The sequence below is a fragment of the Aptenodytes forsteri genome, unplaced genomic scaffold (genome assembly GCF_000699145.1).
Source record: "Aptenodytes forsteri isolate BGI_AS27 unplaced genomic scaffold, ASM69914v1 Scaffold398, whole genome shotgun sequence".
NCBI lineage: Eukaryota > Metazoa > Chordata > Aves > Sphenisciformes > Spheniscidae > Aptenodytes > Aptenodytes forsteri.
In genome coordinates, this window is record NW_008794545.1 from 1,426,901 (window position 1) to 1,449,391 (window position 22,491).

The 22,491-nt window shown below is 40.8% G+C and overlaps 1 protein-coding gene across 2 annotated transcripts in view; it reads left to right on the plus strand.

Annotated features, from left to right (window-relative positions):
- STAC (SH3 and cysteine rich domain) overlaps positions 1–22,491 on the plus strand; it is a 75,008-nt gene that overhangs the window by 15,728 nt on the left and 36,789 nt on the right. For both annotated transcript variants that reach the window (XM_009272423.1, XM_009272424.1), the window contains exon 2: positions 9,775–10,051. In XM_009272423.1, coding sequence (XP_009270698.1) covers positions 9,775–10,051 — 277 coding nt within the window. The remainder of the gene's footprint in view (positions 1–9,774; positions 10,052–22,491) is intronic.

Below are 22,491 nucleotides of genomic sequence, written 5' to 3' on the forward strand. Positions count from 1 at the left end.
GAACAGCTGTTTAGCAGCAGCAGGCAGAATATAATCCTGGGTGTAAATACGGGATTTGTAGACTTTCCCTCTGCTCCTGAGAGGAGCAGCTCTTCTTTTGCTAGGTGAGGCAGGAAACAAGATCAAAGGGACAAAACGTTTTCCAACCCCGATATAAAACAAGCAACAGGCTTTGGTCATTGCTGAAGTGTTTCCTAGTTTGATTTGTAACATATTTTGATTTACGCACATGTTCACAAAGGAGGAAGAATTGACTACCATTGAGCTCAACACAATGAACCCAGCAGATCTTACTTCGAGACTGTTAATCTGATTTTCATGAATCGGATGATAAACTTTGGAAACCTACAGTAAGCTTCTCTGAAAGATCTTGTGAGTTGTTAGCTTGAAATGCTGCAAATTTGAGAAAGATTCACTGTTTTTCCTCTCTGCTAGAAGCAGGCTGAACACAAACCATGGTTGAGTGATATTGCAAGCATTTTCCCCAAACTAAACTTGAATCAAACCTGTTAGGAAGTTTGAAGAAATACTAATAAAGACTAGATCTTTCAGGAAGAGAAATGTAATATGCAGTCTTTTCTTTCTAGATTACTCTTTCTAATCTAGCTTGATTAAAAGAACACAGAGGAATACACCAAAATAGGGCTGTTCAAAACACAACAGCAAAAATGCTGTTAGAAACAAAATTAGAGAGTTTTGGCAAAATAAATAAATTTATTAAATGTATCGGGGGGGGACTTTACTTAGTTTTTGATAAAATACCTTAAAATTTTCTGGATTTGACAATATATACAAGTATCATTATATTTATTTTGCATATGTTTCCTCCTTTTTACAAGCTGTTTTAAACTGTTTAAATGACTGTGAGTCTTTTGAAGTTAATATGAAAATATATTTGGCAGGGAAGGTAATATGAGCTCAGGGTAAGTCACAATTGCAGAATATCTAACATAGTTCAGTCTTTTTATGCCTTAAGACTAAGTAGACAGTTCTGAACATAATGGAGACAAAAAAGGATTTCCCTGAGATTTGATGGCAATTGTTATAGTTAATAAATTGTGTTTCCTCAAATCTATCACTCCCTGGACTGTATTACTTTGTCCTGTTGCATCTTATGCTGAATTTTGAAGATACAGAAAGGAATTTGGAGCACAAGGGAGACTTCTTCATATTTTTCAGCCTTAAAACTTTCAGCACTTTATTTCACGTTTGTCTCACATATTTGCTAATCCTTGTTCCTTGCAATATTAGAAGAAGACGTACCCAAAACTGTAGGATAATTTCAAACCAACTGCAGGAGCAATTGTTGAGAACTAGATTGATTTTTCAGCTTGGTTTAAACCAAACCAGAGAATTGTACAAAATGAACAGGTCTGCTAAGCAAACACACTGTTTGGCTACACATGCAGACTGTACCTCTTGATAATTTAGAGGTCTGCCAATTAGAGATGCAAATGCACAGCTGCCAAGGATGTAGTACATCGGGAGAGGGCTGAGAACATGTGATTCGCAGTGACATTTGTGAGAGCAGTGACAACTGAGCATCCCTTCAGATTTCATGCTTTCAAACCCTGAGGCTCTTTCAGGGATTTTTGCTCTTACACTCTGGCATGCCAATCAAGAGTATTTCATTGTAGTTAGGACTCCACGTGTGAAACAAAATCACAGAAAGAGCCCTGCATGAAAAGGTTTATATCCTAAATAGGTCTGAGGATCAGTGAGTGGGTTTCAAAAATGGTATAGGGCAGGGAGGAGAATCTGAGGATGACGATCAGAGCAGCAAGAGCCAACCAGAGTAGTTGGAGGTACCCAATAAATCACTAACAATGTTATTGTTAGGTATTATGGAAAATGTCTCCCCTTTGACTAGTCCAATACAGTATTCAAGTAGACAGTTTGATTTATTTATTTTTTACAACAACAGCAAACATATTTGTTCTAATGCCAGCTATGCAATCTGTTTGGGAAAATACACAAATATAATACATAGCAGATTCTGCAATAATGAACACTCCCTCTTTGTCTGTAGTGGATTAAAAGGATACAGCTTCCAAGAAAGCTGGCTAGGGCAGACACAAATACATGATAGGGCCAGATTCTCAGACTGTATAAATCAGCTACAGTTGAAGTCAGTTTAGCTAATTCAGTTTGTACTAGTAGATTATTTGTACTATTTATTACTTAGAATGAAGAAGGTAGAAGAGGAATCAACTTTGCTCACAAATTTTATCACAGATGCTTTGCCAATAAACAATACTAACCCCTTAAGTGTTTGAAATATCCTTTTATCTTGTTAATGCTATAAGACATGGTACTTCTTTCATCAGCAGGCAAACACACATATTATTTATGAAATTGCATACTGGCTTTGGGCATGTCATAATCTTATTTTTGCTCCTTAAAATGCCAAAGCAGTGCATTTTCAAATCAAATCCAGAAAAAATCCACCCTTGTCTGTGCTCAGAAATCACTTACTTTTGTATCCCTCGATTTTAAGAAGAAAATCATTAGCTTTCACACTCATAAAAAGTAAACGCACTGTTCGAGCTGGTTCCTTGTTTGCCCTTAATCAGCATAGCTAGCTGAAGCCCAATAATGCCACCAGGCTAGCTTACACCCCAGTAACATCCAGTCCTTCGACAAATCTAGTTAACATCTGAAGTATGTTCTGAGGGTTGCTAATACAAACTGAATGCTCCTTGACCCAGAAAATGGACTGTACTCAGTAGAATAGATGCCATTCATCAAGACTCTTGTTCCTTCCCTTATTTGAAAGGCTTTTGGTCTGAGTCCCTTTTGGTAATATCCCATGTACCTGACATGCTCTCTAGTGAATCTACACAACATCATCTGGGTCCTATTCATTGAAGTCCTTCTTTTATAACATTGTGAGAGTCAAATAATTTGGAAACTTGCTCTAAGAAGCTGAAAGGAAGAAGAAATGATTCCTTACAGAAGGTGGATGTTTATCTCACAGCAGAGTGAAATCTGCTGACAGAGCATTTTTAGTCTGCATAGCTAAACAAAACAGCTACGTTTTACAAGAAATGCAGGAATCAAACTGGCTTGATGGCTCATTCCAGCTCTGTTAATACCCTGTATTACTTGTAATCCATCTAGTGATACTGTTAACACTAGTGTAAAGAAAGGGATAGAGAAGAGCAAGCAGTATCTTTTTTTTATTGCTAGCACAGTAGCAGTACAGCAGACAGCTGATGTCTGAAAATGAGGGCTTGGTTATATGGTCTGTCAGTAAAGTACAGTTGATAAGCCTGGTTCATTTGTTCATTTCTCCTGAAAGATAGTTAAGACTGGAAATGTATAAAAATAATCTCCCTGTTGGCCCCACGCTGCACAGGAGCCTCTGCTGCTGGCAAGGATGGTTAGCAGTGACTGAGAATGGAACAAGACCAAGCATGTTGGGAAATAAGCTGATGTGGGCAGACTCCATGAGGGTTGCTCTGAACGCCAAAGCTGATGGCCCAAGCAAACTAATATAATATAATATAATGTAATATAATATAATATACAGTTTGTCCTCCTAGTAACCGCCATTCGCCCTGAGATCACTAAGGAGGGAGCTTCAGGAAGGGGAATGAAACATTTGTGTGTTTGAAATATCCTTTTATCTTGTTAATGCTATAAGACATGGTACTTCTTTCATCAGCAGGCAAACACACATATTATTTATGAAATTGCATACTGGCTTTGGGCATGTCATAATCTTATTTTTGCTCCTTAAAATGCCAAAGCAGTGCATTTTCAAATCAAATCCAGAAAAAATCCACCCTTGTCTGTGCTCAGAAATCACTTACTTTTGTATCCCTCGATTTTAAGAAGAAAATCATTAGCTTTCACACTCATAAAAAGTAAACGCACTGTTCGAGCTGGTTCCTTGTTTGCCCTTAATCAGCATAGCTAGCTGAAGCCCAATAATGCCACCAGGCTAGCTTACACCCCAGTAACATCCAGTCCTTCGACAAATCTAGTTAACATCTGAAGTATGTTCTGAGGGTTGCTAATACAAACTGAATGCTCCTTGACCCAGAAAATGGACTGTACTCAGTAGAATAGATGCCATTCATCAAGACTCTTGTTCCTTCCCTTATTTGAAAGGCTTTTGGTCTGAGTCCCTTTTGGTAATATCCCATGTACCTGACATGCTCTCTAGTGAATCTACACAACATCATCTGGGTCCTATTCATTGAAGTCCTTCTTTTATAACATTGTGAGAGTCAAATAATTTGGAAACTTGCTCTAAGAAGCTGAAAGGAAGAAGAAATGATTCCTTACAGAAGGTGGATGTTTATCTCACAGCAGAGTGAAATCTGCTGACAGAGCATTTTTAGTCTGCATAGCTAAACAAAACAGCTACGTTTTACAAGAAATGCAGGAATCAAACTGGCTTGATGGCTCATTCCAGCTCTGTTAATACCCTGTATTACTTGTAATCCATCTAGTGATACTGTTAACACTAGTGTAAAGAAAGGGATAGAGAAGAGCAAGCAGTATCTTTTTTTTATTGCTAGCACAGTAGCAGTACAGCAGACAGCTGATGTCTGAAAATGAGGGCTTGGTTATATGGTCTGTCAGTAAAGTACAGTTGATAAGCCTGGTTCATTTGTTCATTTCTCCTGAAAGATAGTTAAGACTGGAAATGTATAAAAATAATCTCCCTGTTGGCCCCACGCTGCACAGGAGCCTCTGCTGCTGGCAAGGATGGTTAGCAGTGACTGAGAATGGAACAAGATCAAGCATGTTGGGAAATAAGCTGATGTGGGCAGACTCCATGAGGGTTGCTCTGAACGCCAAAGCTGATGGCCCAAGCAAACTAATATAATCTCCCTGTTGGCCCCACACTGCACAGGAGCCTCTGCTGCTGGCAAGGATGGTTAGCAGTGACTGAGAATGGAACAAGATCAAGCATGTTGGGAAATAAGCTGATGTGGGCAGACTCCATGAGGGTTGCTCTGAACGCCAAAGCTGATGGCCCAAGCAAACTAATATAATATAATATAATGTAATATAATATAATATACAGTTTGTCCTCCTAGTAACCGCCATTCGCCCTGAGATCACTAAGGAGGGAGCTTCAGGAAGGGGAATGAAACATTTGTGTGTAGGATGTGGAGGGAGTGAGGCTTTCCCTGAGCTTTGAATGGTGAGAAGGTGTGATGAAGAAGTTGTGCAAGAGAAATGGTGATGGCATAGGGGATACCTATCTTAGCATTTTAGTTTGGTTTGGGAGTGTGGTTTCAAAACAAATCTCCCAGTTGTTGCTGCTCACCCCACTTTGGTCCCTGTTGTGGTGCATAGAGCACAGGCTGCACCACTTGGGGGTTTGCTTGTGCTCCAGGTATGCCTCTAATGCACGCCAGGACTAACAGGCTGGTCTGGTTCAGAGTACTCTGTGCCCTGAAATGCATACGGTGTGCATGCTGGGTCCTCAACAGCCTCTGTTTCATTCTCCAGATCCGCTCCTACTGAGCCACGCTGACTGCTAATGTAGACAAGCTGGAGAGGCAAGGGAAAAAGTTTCTCGATATCAGGGAGCAGTTAGGAGTCTGAATAAATTACTCTTTGCAGGGTGGATGATTATCTTTTGTAATTGCAAAGCTAGGGATTATAAAACAGCTCAAATCACTGATATCTTCCTAACTTCCACGGGAAGTTCTTAAACCAAAACTGTAGAAAAAAGTTGTGTGCTTCCAATGCTTTAGTCAAGTAAAGTCTTAGTGAGGACAGGTGCAATTCCCATTCTCAGTGACACCTAGTTAACACTAGGAATGAATTTCAATAGCTGTCCCTTTGCTGCCTCCTTGTTCTCTGGTTACAGCACCTAAAGAGTTGTAGTATAGGGGAATTAGGAACAGAGGAGCTGCTGATAAGCTGTGGTTCGTCAGAGCTTCCTGATCCCTTGAAGCTTGAACATTCAATAACTGAGGAAAATGGAGATTGTGCTGGAAGATACTCAAAAAAAAAAAAAAGATTAATCAAGCTCTGAGGTTTAGCTATTGCACTTATCTCTACCTTGCCTGTGGGGTTAGTATGTGCAGTCACTGAGAGTCTGTATGACTGATAAAAAGCTTTTAACTAGAGACAAACTTTTTTCCCCAACTCTAATTTCAAACCACAGGAACATTCTGGATTTGATATCAAGGGTTCATGTTTCTGAACTGTCAATGTTGTGAAGTCTAGTGATGCTATCAAGAGTCTAGAAAAGCTTTTGTGCTTGTGGGAATCTAATTTTTATTTTTATTTAAATGAAAGCTGATTTGTAGCCTTCCTTGCAGAGGAGAAAATGTGAAAGGCTTAGGAGATTTATCTCAAATATGTTTCTTAAAGCCTTTTTGTGCTTGGTTTAGAGGGTTTTTTCACTCCCAGTACATGATTTTTCACTGAGGTGTTGAAGGAAGTACCGAGTGCAGAACAACCCTAGTCACAGGTTTTTCCAAAGTTTGGTAGTGTTTCTTCCTAAGTTTTAACTTTGGACTTATTAACCCTGCAGAAATAAATTATGAATAGTAGAATTTGCGTACTTTCCTCTCTATTGATAGAGTTGATTCCTGCCTCATGTGAATGTTATAGCAGCTCTATTAGGAGCCAGTGGTATCACAAGTGCATTAAATCAGTTTACAGCAGATCAAAATCAGGCATATATTAGATGCCTGTATTTAATTACATTTGAAATCTTCCAATAAAAGAACAGGGCTGGGCCATAGCAAACTTCAAAATGAGGAGGTGGTGATATTTAAGTAAGGGAAGTGATGCTCACTTGACTGCAGCATAATAATCACTTAAGCTTTTATGTTTTTACAACTTATACTATTTGTACAACAGCCTGTCCCTGCTTGGGCCAACCTTTCCTGAGTAAACAATCACATACCAGTACCCTATTTCAAATTCTCTCATGGGCCTAGTATGAAAAAGGAAAGTTGAATCAAATTTTAAAACCTGATGCCAATCTTCTATTGCCCTGTATACTCTCAATTCTGCAAGGTGGGTGTAAAATGCTCTGATGTGAGAGGTACTTTTTAACAGTACTGAGCGAAGTGTGTAATTAGCTGTGCAAATAGCTAAATATTGCCTATGTTCTGCATTTTTGTATAGTCACTTCTGTATACATATAACCTGTTTGGGGTATAATAGCTGCAGACTTTCATTGGTGTGTTAGGTATGCAATGCAAGCCAAACATGTAGGTGTCTTCCAGCCTGAATGCAAATGGGTATAAAATCTGCATTTGGGTAAGAACAAGGATGCCCACCTTGTCTGGAAATCATTTAACCACAATAGCATAGGACAGTGCTCAGGGAATCTCAGCGAGGACTATTAGATTGTGAATGTAACTTGGTCAACTCACTCTTGAATATGTGTCCTGCTATGAACATTGTGGTTGGAGATGCACGGAGTATGCACAGTTGCGTGCTTACCTTAGTGTGTATGCATATGTTTGGACATGCTTAGCCTGAATGCTGGACCACTCCTTTTTGGAAAACTATTGACTTCTCTGCCTGAGGGAGGAAAGGCTGCTGGTACATCCCTTGACTGGCAAATAACTCTGCACAGGAGAACGGGGTAAGGATAGTAAATGCAGAGCTCCTTAAAATATACTGCATGCTTTGTCCAAACTAGCAGGACAGTTTTTTCATGGTAAAACAAATACTGTATTGCTCAGCTTAGTCTTCTTTCTGTGGCAGAAGCAGCATCTTGAAATTTAATTAACTTCATGTGGCACTGTAGAAATGGATGGCAAGTCAATAATGAATGCCATTTCAGTCACCTTGTGGTGTTGTAATTCTCTGTGTTTTGCTACACTTATTAGGTCTGACTTCAGTGAGAAGCATTTCAGGCACAAGGGGTGAATTATTGCCGAGTTCCTGGCTGTCACTGGGGAGATGAAGTAATCTCAGTACTGAGTAACCTCAGTGATTTCAAGAGCCGGTGACTTAACATCCAAGCAGAAAAGGGAAGATCTCACATTTTGTTGGTGCTGTTGTACAGTGACTTTTGGGCTCAGCTAGTCCATGACTTAGGCTTCAGCTGAAAGAGCTTCAGAAACTAGAAACTGCTCTTACCTCGTAGTTGGCATTTAATGACTTAATTGCTCTTATTTACACATTCCCCCAGAGACTGAGAGTTTCTAGCAAACAGGTGAGTATTTCCTTCATTTGGATCCAGGGCTCCTCCCATAAACTCAGAAGAGAGTCGTGGGTGAGAGTGGTGCATGTGGGATGGGCCCCTGGCTCTGATCCCTCCCTACTCCTAAAGTCACTCTGGAGAAACAGCTCAGGGAGCAGAATGCAGTTTGTTTCCATGTAGCAAACCCAAACAGTTAACCGGAGGTAATGGCAGCTTTTTGCCTGTTTATTGGACTCGGGGAGTTTGTTGTGAAACGTGGGGAAGAGAGCTGGAGTGTCTCCCTTCTCCAAGAACAAGCTGTCTGTGTCTGAAGGTAGAAGAGAGGCTTCCCCCTGGGACGCCTTGAGACTCCTCTCTGACAGCGTGCTTTCGGATGGATCAAGAATAGAAGCTGGGGAGAGCAAGTGCTCTGAGGCCACTAAGTCAGTGTGACAGACCAGTGCCGTGCTTTTTTGGGAAAGTATGTGAACTCCTTTCCTTTATATTAGCGTGAATTATGATTCCTGATCATCACTGCTTGTAACATAAACAGTTTCTAATATAAACCATTCCTGCTGGTTACCACAGACAGCCTAAGTGGCATGGAAAATTTCAGTTGTTACATCACATTCGCCCAGAGAATTGCAGTAGTGATTGAAACGATTTTGCAGTGATTGGAATAATGCTGAGTGAAAGGTGATACGGAGGTATTGCACTTCAGAGATAGCAAACGTGAAGTGGACGCAGAGCTGGCTTTCCTTTTACCCAGGCTCTACTTGTGGGCCATCGAAGTTGACAAACCTGCAGATTTGTGTAGCTGACATCCTGATAGCTTCTGTGCCTCACCTAGCACCCTTCTCAGCCTTATATAAAATTTGGGGGGGGAGGATGAGAGGAGCCCTGATAAGGTACGAGATAGTTTACAGGTAAAGAGTTTGAGTTAATAAATGTAAGTTAATAATGCCTTATTGTGGTGCTTAATAGCCTGACAATCAATACACAATACAATATACAAGAATATATATGAACGTGTGTTAAGTAGTATTAATTAATGCATTAACTATCAATTGGCTAGTTAATTATACTGTTACTGCGCCTTAGCCTTCTTTCCTTTAAAAAAATAAAAGAAAACAAAAATTTCTCGGTCAAAACCACATATAATTTCTTTTTCTGCCAAATTCTAGAAATTTCACTGTATCAAATATATTTACTGAATTCACTCCTCTTGTAATGCTATTTAACACCTGTTCCTGAAATGGCTTTACAGGCTGCTTAAGGACCGTGCGAGGATGAATAATACTCTAAGTTCTCTCATGCTTGAATACAAAGGATATATTCTCCAATGTGTACAACTCTCTGCAGTACCTCTTTGCTGTCATACCTGAAAGAAAAGACCAATAGCAGCATTCGTTAGGGCTATCAAGTTTATGGTCTATCAGAAAGCATATGTAGAGTAGTTTATTTTGTGATTGGGATCTGTTTTCTTTGCTCTGAAATAGCTGGTTGAATTCTAAAGTCAATTTTATTGTTCAGGTGGTTCAAGGTCTGCCAGTGGCTCCCAGGTTCACTTGTCAACAGCACACCCCAAAGCCAGGAGCCTTGCCTTGCTGTTGAAGAGGAAAAGGCAGTAATTGTAACTGGCTTATTTGTTGCAGCTGCAGAAACTGAAACGATCACTCTCCTTCAAGACCAAAAGCTTGCGGAGTAAAAGTGCAGACAATTTCTTCCAGAGGACTAATAGCGATGTGAAACTGCAAGTAGACTTGATGCCTGAGGTGAGCACAAGCACCGGGCAGCTCCCCAGCTCAGAGAGCCAGACGTCCTCCCCCACCAGAGCCCAGCAGCTGCCAGAAAACAACAAAGCTCACATCTTCCAGGAGCACATCTTCAAAAAACCCACCTTCTGCGATGTCTGCAACCACATGATTGTTGGTAAGAAACGATTTTTTAAATCTGTGTAGGTGTCCGCGCTAGAACGTGCAGGATGACCTGTCCATAACTTATGTGAGCGCAGATGCCCAGAATATTCATACAAAAAGGATCTGGACTTATGTCACGTCTGCCACAGGCTAATACAAGTTCTGTATTTGTTGACAGATCTCTTGCCTTGTAGACACATACTGTTATCACAAATCAGAGGTGAGGGTTTCAGCTAGAGTGAAATTCCTCTCTCGTTCAGGTTATGCTGAGCACCAAGCACAAACTCTGTTGTATGTTACACTAGAAACAGAAGAAATCCGTCTTGCAAATTTGTGTCCGCTATCTTTACCCTTTCCCACATCAGTAACTCTAACTCTCTTGCTCCTTGTGTCTGCCCCCACACCCTGTAGTGCCCCCAGTTCCCATTCACTGTGGCGACCATGCCTACCTCCTCCAGCTACCTCATGTTTCTCCTAAGTGGCAATTGGGCAAGAAGTAGCATCTGCTGGGTGGTAGGCTCTGAGCTGCTTGTGTGCGCATGTTGGCTGTCTAGGACACATGTTTTGGGAAACTGGGTCAACAGAATAACAGCTGAATTCACACTGCAGACTTTCTTGGGATTCTTCTACCCGATTCCTGCTACTCACAAAACCTCACATAAAATTTATACCTTTGAAAGATTGCCCTATCTTCTCTCTGAAACTGTCCATGGGTATGTAAGTTACTGACAGACAGACATAGAGGACAGAGCTAATCATTTATTATTCTCTTCAGTGTGCAGAGAACAACTCCATACTGAGCCCTGCTTGTAAGGTAATTTTCAGTGCAGTGTGGAAGGCCTAAAAAGCCAGCCTTCATGCTGCAGATTATCTACGGGGCTCTGCAAGGAGAGGTCAGGAAAGAAGTGGTGGCAGGCAGCTGGAGCTGTATAACACGCATGGTCACCACTGTGGGAAGATGCAGGAGTTGCTATTCAGAAGTCTGGTCCTAGAAATTCACGTCCTTGTGGCTAGCTTGTTATGCACATGATTTGGTCTTCTTGCTACTTACCATCTAGTTGTCCCAGCACAGTAGATCAGGAATAAATTCAGTGGTAGTGTACCAGTGTGAAAGTGAGTGACACAATTTCCAGGTTTTTAGGCAGGACAAGGAGTGAAACACTGGTGTAGCTTCACATGGAAGTAGTGGAGGTCTTTGAGTGCAAACTATTGTCTGTAATTTGTCTAGCTTACTGTAAGAAACTCATGTCCCTTGGCATGGAAGTCACTGCCTTTCAGATAACAGTATGGTAAGTTCTTGAAAGATGCTGATGGGATTGCTCAACCTTTTTCAGAGAATGGTACCTCCTCTTCAACATGAGGGTGCTCAGTGTCCCCTACTTGTGTGGGGAACTTGTGTTCTTTGGAAAAGGCAGCTGTCTGCAGAACATTAAATCTGATGCAAGACAATCCTGCTTCCATAAATTAAAGAATTAAACACACGAGGCCTGATTTCATGCTCTCTGCACCACAGCTCTACTGAATCCAGGGAAACAGAGGAGTTTTGATCCCAGATTTTTGGTGTTATTTTCCAGTCTTTTAAGGCTTTTTCTACTTTAAGTGAAAGACAAAGTCAAAAGGAGAAGGAGTAGAGCATCAATATCAGGGAAGTTTATAGTCCAGAGATTGAAAGAAAGTCTGGAAGATAGGCAGTTAGTTGAAATAACTTTATGTATGGAAGCAGGCCCAGAACTTGTCTCCTTCTGTAATGTGGATGGATGTTCTATCAAAGCTTAGTTTCACAAATATATACTGCAAATGTAAGTCCTTCACATTTCTGGCAGCTTCTTATGAAGTTGCATGGAGATTAGTATCATCACAAATCTGCACGACTCAGCAACACTGTTTCAAAACACTGCTGCTCAAGAGGGATTACTGGCAGCAAACTTTGCAGGGAGTAACTCCAGTTCATAAACACTCATGCCCTTCTCCTTTGCTGGGCAATCTGTGTCCCGCCTGGGATAGGAAAGTTCTGAAGCATAGCTATAAGCTTCAAAACATCAGCTTTAACCCCACCTGCCTTCTGAACTTTTTCTGTTCTTTTCTATCCTCTGAGGGCTTCCCTTTTCTGTTCTTATCTTAGCCACTTCATTAGAGAAAGAAGCCTTTCGTAATTGCTGAAGAAGCTGATGTGACCTATTTTGTCTGGCGGCAGGCTGAGTCAGGTGAATTGCTCTGACCTCCTCCAGCACATCTTTGCTTGGAGGTATGGCAGAAAAGATGTTAAGAGTTTTACCTTATAATGCCTTAGAGTCTAGATGCCCTGATTCTCATAGACAGACGTCTACTCTATTCCTGTTATCCTCTCTCTTTGATCCTTACTGCAGTCATGCCTGGTTTCGCTGTATTGTGTTTTAAGCAGCGTGGGAGATCTGGATGTTACTGTTTGCAGCTCAATTAATCCATATAAGTTGTGCAACTGGTGGTTATGGGGATGGTGAAGCAAAACAGGCAGCTTTTCAGGAAATCATGTCAAGCCTGCTCCCAAAGGCAGACTGAAAAAAATTCACTTCTCTGCAGGGACTCTGAGTTTACACTTGCAACATGGAGCCTATTTCTTCTCTCTGTTTGCATTTTTCATACGCAGCAACATTTGAGAGTAATGAATCTATGGCTTTAAATTCCTTATTGATGAGAAGAAAGGCAAAGAAAGATACATGTTTTGAAGACTGGGGGAAAGAGTCCAGGAAAATCCCGGCTTGACTTTAGATGGTTTCAATTTTACCACCAAGAACGATTCCAGGTTCACCTTAAATGGCTCTCTGATCTATGAACTAAGCAGCTCTCTTTGGTACACGGCAGCATGATGAACTGTGCATAGCATGAGTGTGCAGTACGCACTTCAGTCTCACTAGCGTGGCAGAATCTGCCTGTGGCTTCAGAGCGAACAGGACACTCGAAGCAGAGGCAGCAGGCTCCCTGTGCTGCTCTTTTCACAGCAAAATTAAAGCAATGGAACATGAAACATTATCTTCCTACAAAAAATATGTGCATCATCTCTCCTTGATTGTTAGGCACTATGAGCCAAATGTTGCCTTTGGGATGCAGCACGTGTGCCTGTTTGTTCATTTGACAGAAGTACAGTCATAAGATAAAGGCCAAACACATGTAATTGGTTTCAGCATTCAGAGGAAGATGTTTATTAGGATCAGTATAATGCAAACTTACTCATTCAAATGCTTTTCATGCATCTCAGAGTGCAATGCAACATATTCAAAAGAAACTCTGTTTATTGGTTCGATTTCAAAAAAGAAAAAACAGTATTAATAGTGTGCTTCTTACCTCACATTAAAGACAGGAGTCGCAGTGTCCCTACTAACTGTACTAGACTGGGGCTAAAGTTCCACCTCGGTAAACAGAAGGAAAATTCGATATAGAAGCAGTAGTTTTCTCCCAAATGAAATAAGGGAGAAAATTTCAGATTCAAGGGATCTCTGAGGAGTGCATGGAGGATCCATTTTGCATTAATGGGGCCTTCTTGCAACATCAAATACTCCAATACAATCATTGGTTCTAATACTGAAGTCAACAGTAATAATTCACGTAATTTCAGAGCAAATCAATAGTATGTTGGAGCAGATTCTGTACTCCTTTTTGCTGCTCACTGCCACTGTGAGCTCCAAGTGTTGGTTAGTTTAGGATTGAGGATTCAGCTACATGGTGGGTTACATATTTTCCTAAAAATATCCACCCATTAACATCCTCTCACAGTATGACTCTTAGAAACCCGTTCATTTGCTGTTCTTACTAGTAGAATTTATTACTATTTTAATATCTAACCCTGGCAAGGGAAAATTTTGAACATCAAAGTGTCTTGCGGAATGTATCACTAGATCATTATTTAGAAGATGCTGGTTTGTTTCTTTTACATCACTGTGAAAAGAAAATCAAGTCAGAACACCTCTGCGTTTGCTTTGTGTTATCTACCATTTTCTGTGTTTAACAAGAATGTGGTAAGCTTTGGCAATGTCCAATAAGGGGAGGCAAAACTGCCTGGCACCAGCAAAGATAGAAACTATTAAATTAATGTTGCCTCAAATTAGAGTCTTAAACTATGCTGATCAGAAGCAAGTTCTTGCTCTTCTTCAGTTTCTGGTGTGTCATCTGTCATCTCCGTGATACTTTACTCTTGAAGAAAACATGATGTTAGTACTCTACTCTTGAAAAACATTGTGTATTTAAAAAAAACCTCCAACTGTAGACTTCTCAACATTTTACTCATTTGTAGTTCATTTCCTGTGCTGACTCACATGGAAAAAATGTTATTTTCCACACATTCCAAGCATATTACATGCAATTAATTTATTCCCATCTAAGTCAAATATAAGTAGTGTAGCAAAAAAGTAAGCCACTTTGTTTTTAAAAATAGCTGACTTCAAAGTCAATCCTTTAAAACTGTGTTTTAAAGAAATAGCTGCTCATTTATAACAACATTGTTGTACGTTTCTTTGTGTTTCAAAAGTGTACTTAGCAGTTTCATTCCATGCTTAACCTTAACTCTGACACAGAATTTTGACCAACCACCTGTTTTATTGACATACCTGTTGGGGTATCTTTGCCCGGAAAGACATGCTAGAGGGCCACAAACTTTCAGAAAGACCAAATAAAACTGTGGTCTGCAATGTCCAATAATAGTCAAAACCAGGACCCTCTGGATCGTGCCATCACTGGCTTAGGTACCTGAGATATATGAATTTATAGTTGGTCTCAGGGCAATCGAGTTTCTGGTTTGGATGCAGATTCTCCAGATCTGTGCAGCTCTGGAGGTAAATAACTCAGTACCTGCCCTCTCAGGGAACTAACTAGGTTCCAGCCAGAGAAACCTGTATAAAACAAACAAGCAAGCAAAGAGATAAAACCGATAATAAACCCCTAGCACAGTTTACTTCCAGTCTACTAATCAACAGTGCTTAAGCAGTGAAATTGTGCTATCCCTTCAGTATTGACTCACTCCTACCACCGTCTGTTCTGGTTTAGCCAGCCATTCTGGAGTTTCAAACAACCAACAAAGTGCCATGAATAATTCTTTTTGGCCACATCTTTTAAAAGTGGCCTGTATTTCTTTATTTCACTGTGCTGCTGTGGCTACTAGAACTTTCAACCACTTTTATCGCCAAAGCAACATCTTCCATAAAGCTAGGCTCAACGTTGATAAATTGGCCCAGCTTTTCAAATGCAGGAATGATGGAAAGAAAGAGATCTGGATTGGAGCTATGGTCCCCCATTTTTGTTAGTCACTACATCTGAACCTCTTCTCTTAGGCTATCAGTAACTGCGATTAATAAGTAATGGAAAAACTCCATAGTTTGAGGAAGTGTTTATATAACTAATTTACGTGGATGTTTATTAAGTATAGCAAAATTTCACAGGAACTATGACAGAGTGCTTTCTGCCTCCAGTCTGATCAGCTCCATCATAAAGAATATTCTTGACTTTTTTCAAGCTTTCTGCCTCACTCCATTAAGTAGGCGTTCTGGTTTTGATCCAAGACTGCCTTTATTCAGCATTATCCATGTAGACAGGGATGCGATAAACAGTCACAGGTTGATCACCACTGCTTGGCATCTAGACAAAGTAGAAGTACTCCTGGGAACCACGACTGTAACTGAAGCTGTGTTTCCAAGGTTATGGTAGTTTGGAGGACTCCCCCAGAGCTCTAAATAAAAAAAAAAAAAAAAAAAAAAAAAAAAAAAAAAAAAAAAAAAAAAAAAAAAAAAAAAAAAAAAAAAGGCATTTTTATTTACTGAGGCTTTTCTTGCAGGATAAAGGAAAAAATAATGTTATTCATTCAGTGTTCACCCTGCCCTCCACTCTTCCCAGTCTCTCTAGCATCTCCCAACCCAGATGACCTTGGGGGAAGAGATTTGTGTTGCGACTGCATCAGCATGGGAGTTGTCCCCTGTAGAGAAGGGTAAAGAGCTGCCAGTGGGGAGGAGATGCCCCTGGAGCAGCTTGTGGAGGCGGCTTTGTGTCCACCTCCCCAATGGGCTTGTGCAGTCACAGCTGAGTCTTCCCAGGTCTATTTTCCAGATGACAGACTATTACAGTATGAAATAGAGAGTGTGTGTGTGTGTGAATGTTGTTTATTATTAATGCAAGAGGGCAAAGAGTTTCCCTATGGAAAAAGGTTTTCAAAAGTAGTTCAATTCAGCCTCCTTTGATTTTGATTGTGAGGAAACGGGGCAGTTGTGTAACCTTGTCAGTGACTGGTATCAGGTGCCGTCCCATATGTTATTAAACGGCCTAAAGTCCCTGTCTCTCCCTCCTCCTTCCCTCCAGTAAATTGACTCCTGGATTTAGGAGACTTAGGTTCTCGCTCCAATTGATGCTGAATGGCTCTGGGCACCTAAATCTTCTAGCACTTTTGAGAATTGGTGTGAGTGAGAATTACTTCAGTCCTCTCTGACCTACTGTGCTAGGGTTTAGGGCAAACAAAAACACTGTGTTTTTTAACACAGATCTGCAAAAAATTGATGCAAAATAATAATTTTCACATATCTATTAGCTTGAAATTGAACCTGGCTTCTCCTATGATTTCTTTCCTGAGTTAATAACTCTCCATAAGCATAGACCTTCCCACTTTTGAGAGGAGCCCTGCAAGAAGAGCTAAACAAAAGCCTTCTGGCAATATGACGTTAAGTACTACATTAATCAAACTGTACAGTATGCAGTTAACTGTTAGTTATAGACTAGTTAGGTATAGATAATGTCATCTATACATACATAAATACATACATACATCTATACGTACATAAATACATAAAGTGGGGGTGAGCAGATGGAAAGAGGTAGAAACACATATGGTATACGCAGTATAGGTGTGCTCCATCAGTACGTCTCCTATTTTTAATAAGCATGACAAAAAGTATCTAATTCATACAGCTCCACATTTGTAAAGTAGCTACAGAGGGCCACACATTACCCCTGCATTAAATTAATATTATTCTTTGGTAATAAAGAGTTAAACATACTTTAAAGGAAACATGGAAAAGCAAATATTTAGTCTGTTTATCCTCTGGGAGGGCTTCCTCCTCTGAGATGAGGCAAGAATGTTATCAGTAAACTGGATAATCAGGAACTGCTTAGCTGAGAAAAGAGGGTGGAAATATATTTTAAATTCTAATTTGTCCTTGAACAGCATTAAGCATGTTTCACATTTGTTACTAGATAATTTTCAAGCTCACTGTAATTTTGGGGAAATTGCTATTAATATGAAACTGCAGTTAATCCTCAGTGAAAAGAGACTTTAAAGATGTTGACCAACATTTGCTGCCTAATTAGATGGAAAACAATAAAAATTTCCATCACATCTACAATCAGTATTTTAACATGATGTTAGCCAAGATGATTTTCGACCAAAAACTACATTGAAAAACACCGAACACCCTACTCAGTAGCGGCCATTCCTCCTGAGATCAGCCCTAGTGAAGAACATAGTGGTAAGCTTAAGGTTTGTTAAAGACCTAGGGATGAAGCAGAATACAAGATTTCTTTTTTTATGTCCTGCTATGTACTTTTCCTGAGCTCATATGGGACATGGGGTGTTTTCAAATAAGCAAATTAAATGCATCTTCTTTGAAGCTGACCTTCTAGTAAAAACATTATTTTTCTACTTAGAGTCTTTGTCTACCAGAGTAGCACTGTTATGTGGATAAGTACATTGCCACATCGCTGACAAAAGTATCATCTAGAAGGGAAATTATTAGGCGCTTCACCTTACTATGAGTTGCAGAAGCCATAAAATGAGGCAATTAGCAGAAATGCTTTTGCAAGAAATAGAGCATTGCCATCATGTAGAGTAAAATGCCTACCCACAGTTGTTTGTTGCTGTCCTTAATATAGAAGGATGTCTCAGAGAGCAATGATCCTTGTGGCTCACATGGAGCATTGCATGCTCTTTCTTCTTTGGTAATATGAATGCAAGTAAATGCAACTTCAGCAATTATCTTCTCTAAACTGCCTGAATTTTAATTTTCCAGGTATACACAATCCATAACTTTTTTCCTCATTGACATAAGTTCATCTTGCATGCTGAAGGATGCTGCACACACATGGATCCCCTCCCTGACTTCTAATTCTGAAGACACACTCTGCAGTTGAAAATTGTGATTACATTGTAGTTTCCTTTATAACATGCAGGCAGTGATCTTGAAAATCTTGAAATATTTTGTTTTGACCACTAGATTATTTCCTGCTTAATAGAAGGGTTGGAAGCAAGAAAGAAAGGGGAAAAAAAAAAAAGAAAAGGTGGCTATGTCTTCCCCCGCTCCCTACAACAATTCCACTTTCCCAGCCAAGAGAGGAAATGGCATACAGCTGGTATAATCCCTGAGCCAGTGTGAACTACAACGTCATAGTCAGTATGTTCCTGATTGGCTTCCTTGGCAATCACAAAAGGCTATAGATTTAATGCACAGGAAGATCCCTCCAAATGAAGATCGGGTGTATTGATGAGGGAACTTGTATTTGCAGTGCTAATATTGCCTGTTTTTCTAGCTGCACTTCTCAGAAGTGTAGCAATCTTTCATATCCCAAGATCTGTGGCATTTGAAACTCTCCAGACAGACTTTGTGCTGCCCCAGGTCTTTTTTTGTAAAGCATGGGGATGAATTTTTAACATTGCTGGCTGCTTACAGAGCTCCATCGTCAATGGGCTTTGAATGAGAGGCTGCTATGTGCAGGCTCATTTTGTTCCACCACTTCGCGTTCCTCTGTAAACCCAGGCACAGCATATTGGCATCATCAGGGGTTCATCTGAACATCTGTTTACAGCTGCAAGGTGAGATGTTATCTGTCTTGCAGTGTTTGTTACAGCTAGCAAATATGGAGAGGTTACACCAAGGTGCTTGGTCTGTTTTGCTAGATCTAGTCCCTCAACACAGCTGAGCATGGAAGTCCATTTTCCGTTAACAAACTCTGGACGGGTGTCGTGGTTTAACCCCAGCCGGCAACTAAGCTCCACACAGCCGCTCACTCACTCCCCCCCGGCAGGATGGGGGAGAGAATCGGAAGGGTAAAAGTGAGAAAACTCGTGGGCAGAGATGAAAACAATTTACTAATTGAAATAAAATAGTAATAATAATAATAATAATGAAAAAGAAAATAACAAAGAGAGAGAAATAAAACCCAAGAAAGACAAATTATGCAAATGAAAACTATTGCTCACCACCAACCGACTGAAGCCTAGCCAGTCCTCGAGCAGCAGCCCCCCTGCCAACCTTCCCCCTAGATTTATTGCTGAGCATGACATCACATGGTATGGGATATCCCTTTGGTCAGTTGGGGTCAGCTGTCCCAGCTGTGTCCCCTCCCAACTTCTTGTGCACCTCCAGCCTACTTGCTGGCGGAGCAGTGTGAGGAGCAGAAAAGGCCTTGACTCTGTGTAAGCACTGCTCAGCAGTAATTAAAACATCCCTGTGTTATCAACACTGTTTTCAGCACAAATCCAAAACACAGCCCCATCCTAGCTACTATGAAGAAAATGAACTCTATCCCAGCCAAAAGCAGCACAATGGGATAAACAGCCACTGAGTATGATGGGTCTCAAATGTCACCAGAAGGGAGGACACAGGATGGTTTCTCCTGGAGAGCAGCAGATGAGCAATAGCCTCTGATGAGCAGTTGTTTTCCGTAACAAGCTGATGACACACTCTGACAGACCTAACTGCTTAGTGGTGTTCTCCAAGAGCAACAAACTCTTTGTTAGCTGAAACAGAGATGTTTCTGAAGAGCAACAGAAAATTCAACACTTAAGATGTTGACGGGGTTTGGGTGCCTCTCTCACGGATGCACTTTCAAAATGTCCCATCTGGAAATTTAGGCTGTTTCTTAACCAAAGAATCAAAAATAATGCTGAACTCCTGTCAAGGGTGAGACAGCATAAATACCAATGTGGAGAGGATCTGGATACCAGGTTTTACTGAAGAATCAGTGACATTACAACTTCTACTCTACTTATTCTTTCTCACACTTCCTCCCTCCCTCCCTCCCTGCAGGGAGGTCACTGCTGGGCTGGGAAGGGTGGGCAGAAAGTCGTGTCGGTTCCTGCTGTGATGCTGCTTGCAGTTACCTGTCTCAGGCGCCACTGGCCAAGGTCCCTGGGCATCCCCTGGCATTGATGTCCATGGCTTCCTCATCTCCAGGGTCTTCCCCTATTTCCCACACCTCTGCCCAGGCCAGGATCTTCACCACCTTCTTTCTGGGCCCCCTTCTTCTTTCCAAGACCACTTCTTCCTTACAGGAACCCACCTCTTGGCACCAGATCTTCTTTCTGGAAACCAAGCTCACAGTTCCTCCAGTCTAAATAGTGTATGTGCATAAGAACAGCACATGATCAGCCTCATAACTAGTGGGTCAGTCTCCTGTCTTTATTAATTGGAGGGTTTGGGATGCATCACTTTTGTTTAGTCAAAGTGTTATCAAAATTTGCAAGTATCCCATACTGGTTGCAGCTTGCAAGTAGCAGGCTCCTGTCTGAGACTTCAGGAGTTCAATTTCAGACATTCACCCATGCACATACACACAGTTATCTGCTGCCTGTTCATGTTCACAATTTCAGCTATTTTTTGCCTATGACAGCTCCTAAATCTGAATATGTGTATTGACCCATCTCTCTGTTAGTGAGATCCAGCTACGTGCCAGTGCCTTCTGACACACTGATCTGCTTTTTCTTTTTCCCCTCCCCTCCCCTCCAAATCATGACTTCAGTGGCTTCCCACCAACAGCTCCTGTTGCACTGGAAATCATTTTGCTAAAAGCAAGGTTATCTGATGGATTTTGCTAGACTTTTGTTATAGGTTATATCATTGTACAGGCCAGACAGTTGTAGCTACCAAGCCTATTGCTACCCTTATGGGTTTCCTTATCTCTAATAGTGGTAACACAATTGTGGTCAACGTTAATTAAGGCTTTTGGACAACAAACCACCTAGTCATGCTGGTGCAAACCACACGTGTCAATGAGAAAAGCTATGGCCTGAGTTGGCTTGGCTTGTTCCTACTTGAATCCAGGGTGAATTCAGATAATGCAAATACTTTCTAACCATGTACAGTTTATGAGTGATGCATTGAATTATTCCTGTTGATAGACAAAATCTCAGAAACAGATTTTTGGTATTTTTGGTCTTATGATTAACATATTTAGAAATAAAGTAAAATTTCAGCTTAATGTCCATATTTTTTCGCTCCCCAGGCCGACCCCCAGGCAGGTAATACTCTTTTTGCATTGCTGAGCTGCAGAAACTTCTGTACAATCATTTGACAGTAGTTTTTCTTATTCATTTAAACAACAATTGATGCCACGTGGAAGTGTACTTGTAGGTGTGCTTTAGGCCAGCACTGCTATGCATCAAGTACTAAATTCTCTCAGGTTGTAACAGTGAAGGCTGAGATTGCCTCTTTGAGCAGATGATAGTAGTAAACAAAAGTGTTTTTCTGCTCAACTTGTGTGATTTCATTGAAATCAGTAACTATTTCCAGAAAAAAGAAATTTGAAAAACCTTGCACTTGGGTTGAAAGGTTTCATTTGAATGTTTTTCCACATTTACCATTTCATTTTTTGTTTTCAAAACTGCTGTGGAAAAGAAACTGAAACACTTTGTTATAAAATGTGGTTGTAAAATTCTGTAAAGAAGCAACACATTGTGACTAACTGTAGAAATAACTTCCCTGAAAACTGATCCCACCAAACTGGTATAACTGCCCAGTTACTTACAGTGGTGCCCTGAATCATCTCTAGTCTGAGCAAATCGTGCTGTCACTTACACCTGTAGCTTCTGATGAAGCTACCGCAGCTACCTGTGATCCAAGGGAAGAAATGGCTTTGGAGCAGAAGCCTGTGTGTGGCCAGATCCTGACCATGCACTAGATTTTAGGTGGAGACACATGTAGTTATCTTCTGTTGCTCCACTTTCCAGCTTCATCACTAGCTACTGTGAAATGGGCAGAAGAGGGAGGGAAAGGAATCGTGGCCATGGTAAGTCACACGTCAGCATTTCACGTGCGAGGCCCATGGCTGCAGGCACTGCCAGTCAGTCTGTGCTAACAAAGACCAGGAACAACGCCGAGAGGTTGCGCTGATGAGGGAGCGTTTTTGCTACAGGAGGAAAGAGTCAAAAACCTCAGTAATTTTGAAACAGCAGAAGGCCAGACAGAAACTGGCTATTTACATATCGGGGGGTTTTTTTAACTAAACCTTTTATAGTCCTAATTGATTGTCCTAAACTTCTGGCACATAGCAGCCTCTCATTTCAAGTCCATTGATGAGGGAGCTCTGTAAGCAACAGGCAATGTTAAAAATCCATTAGCAGACCAGAGAGGATATTAAATCCCTTTGATGAGGGCAGACTGTTCTTTTGTTCTGTAACTCTTTTCCCACATTTTCAGCAAGCCTAGAGCCCTGCTCTTCATTTCACAA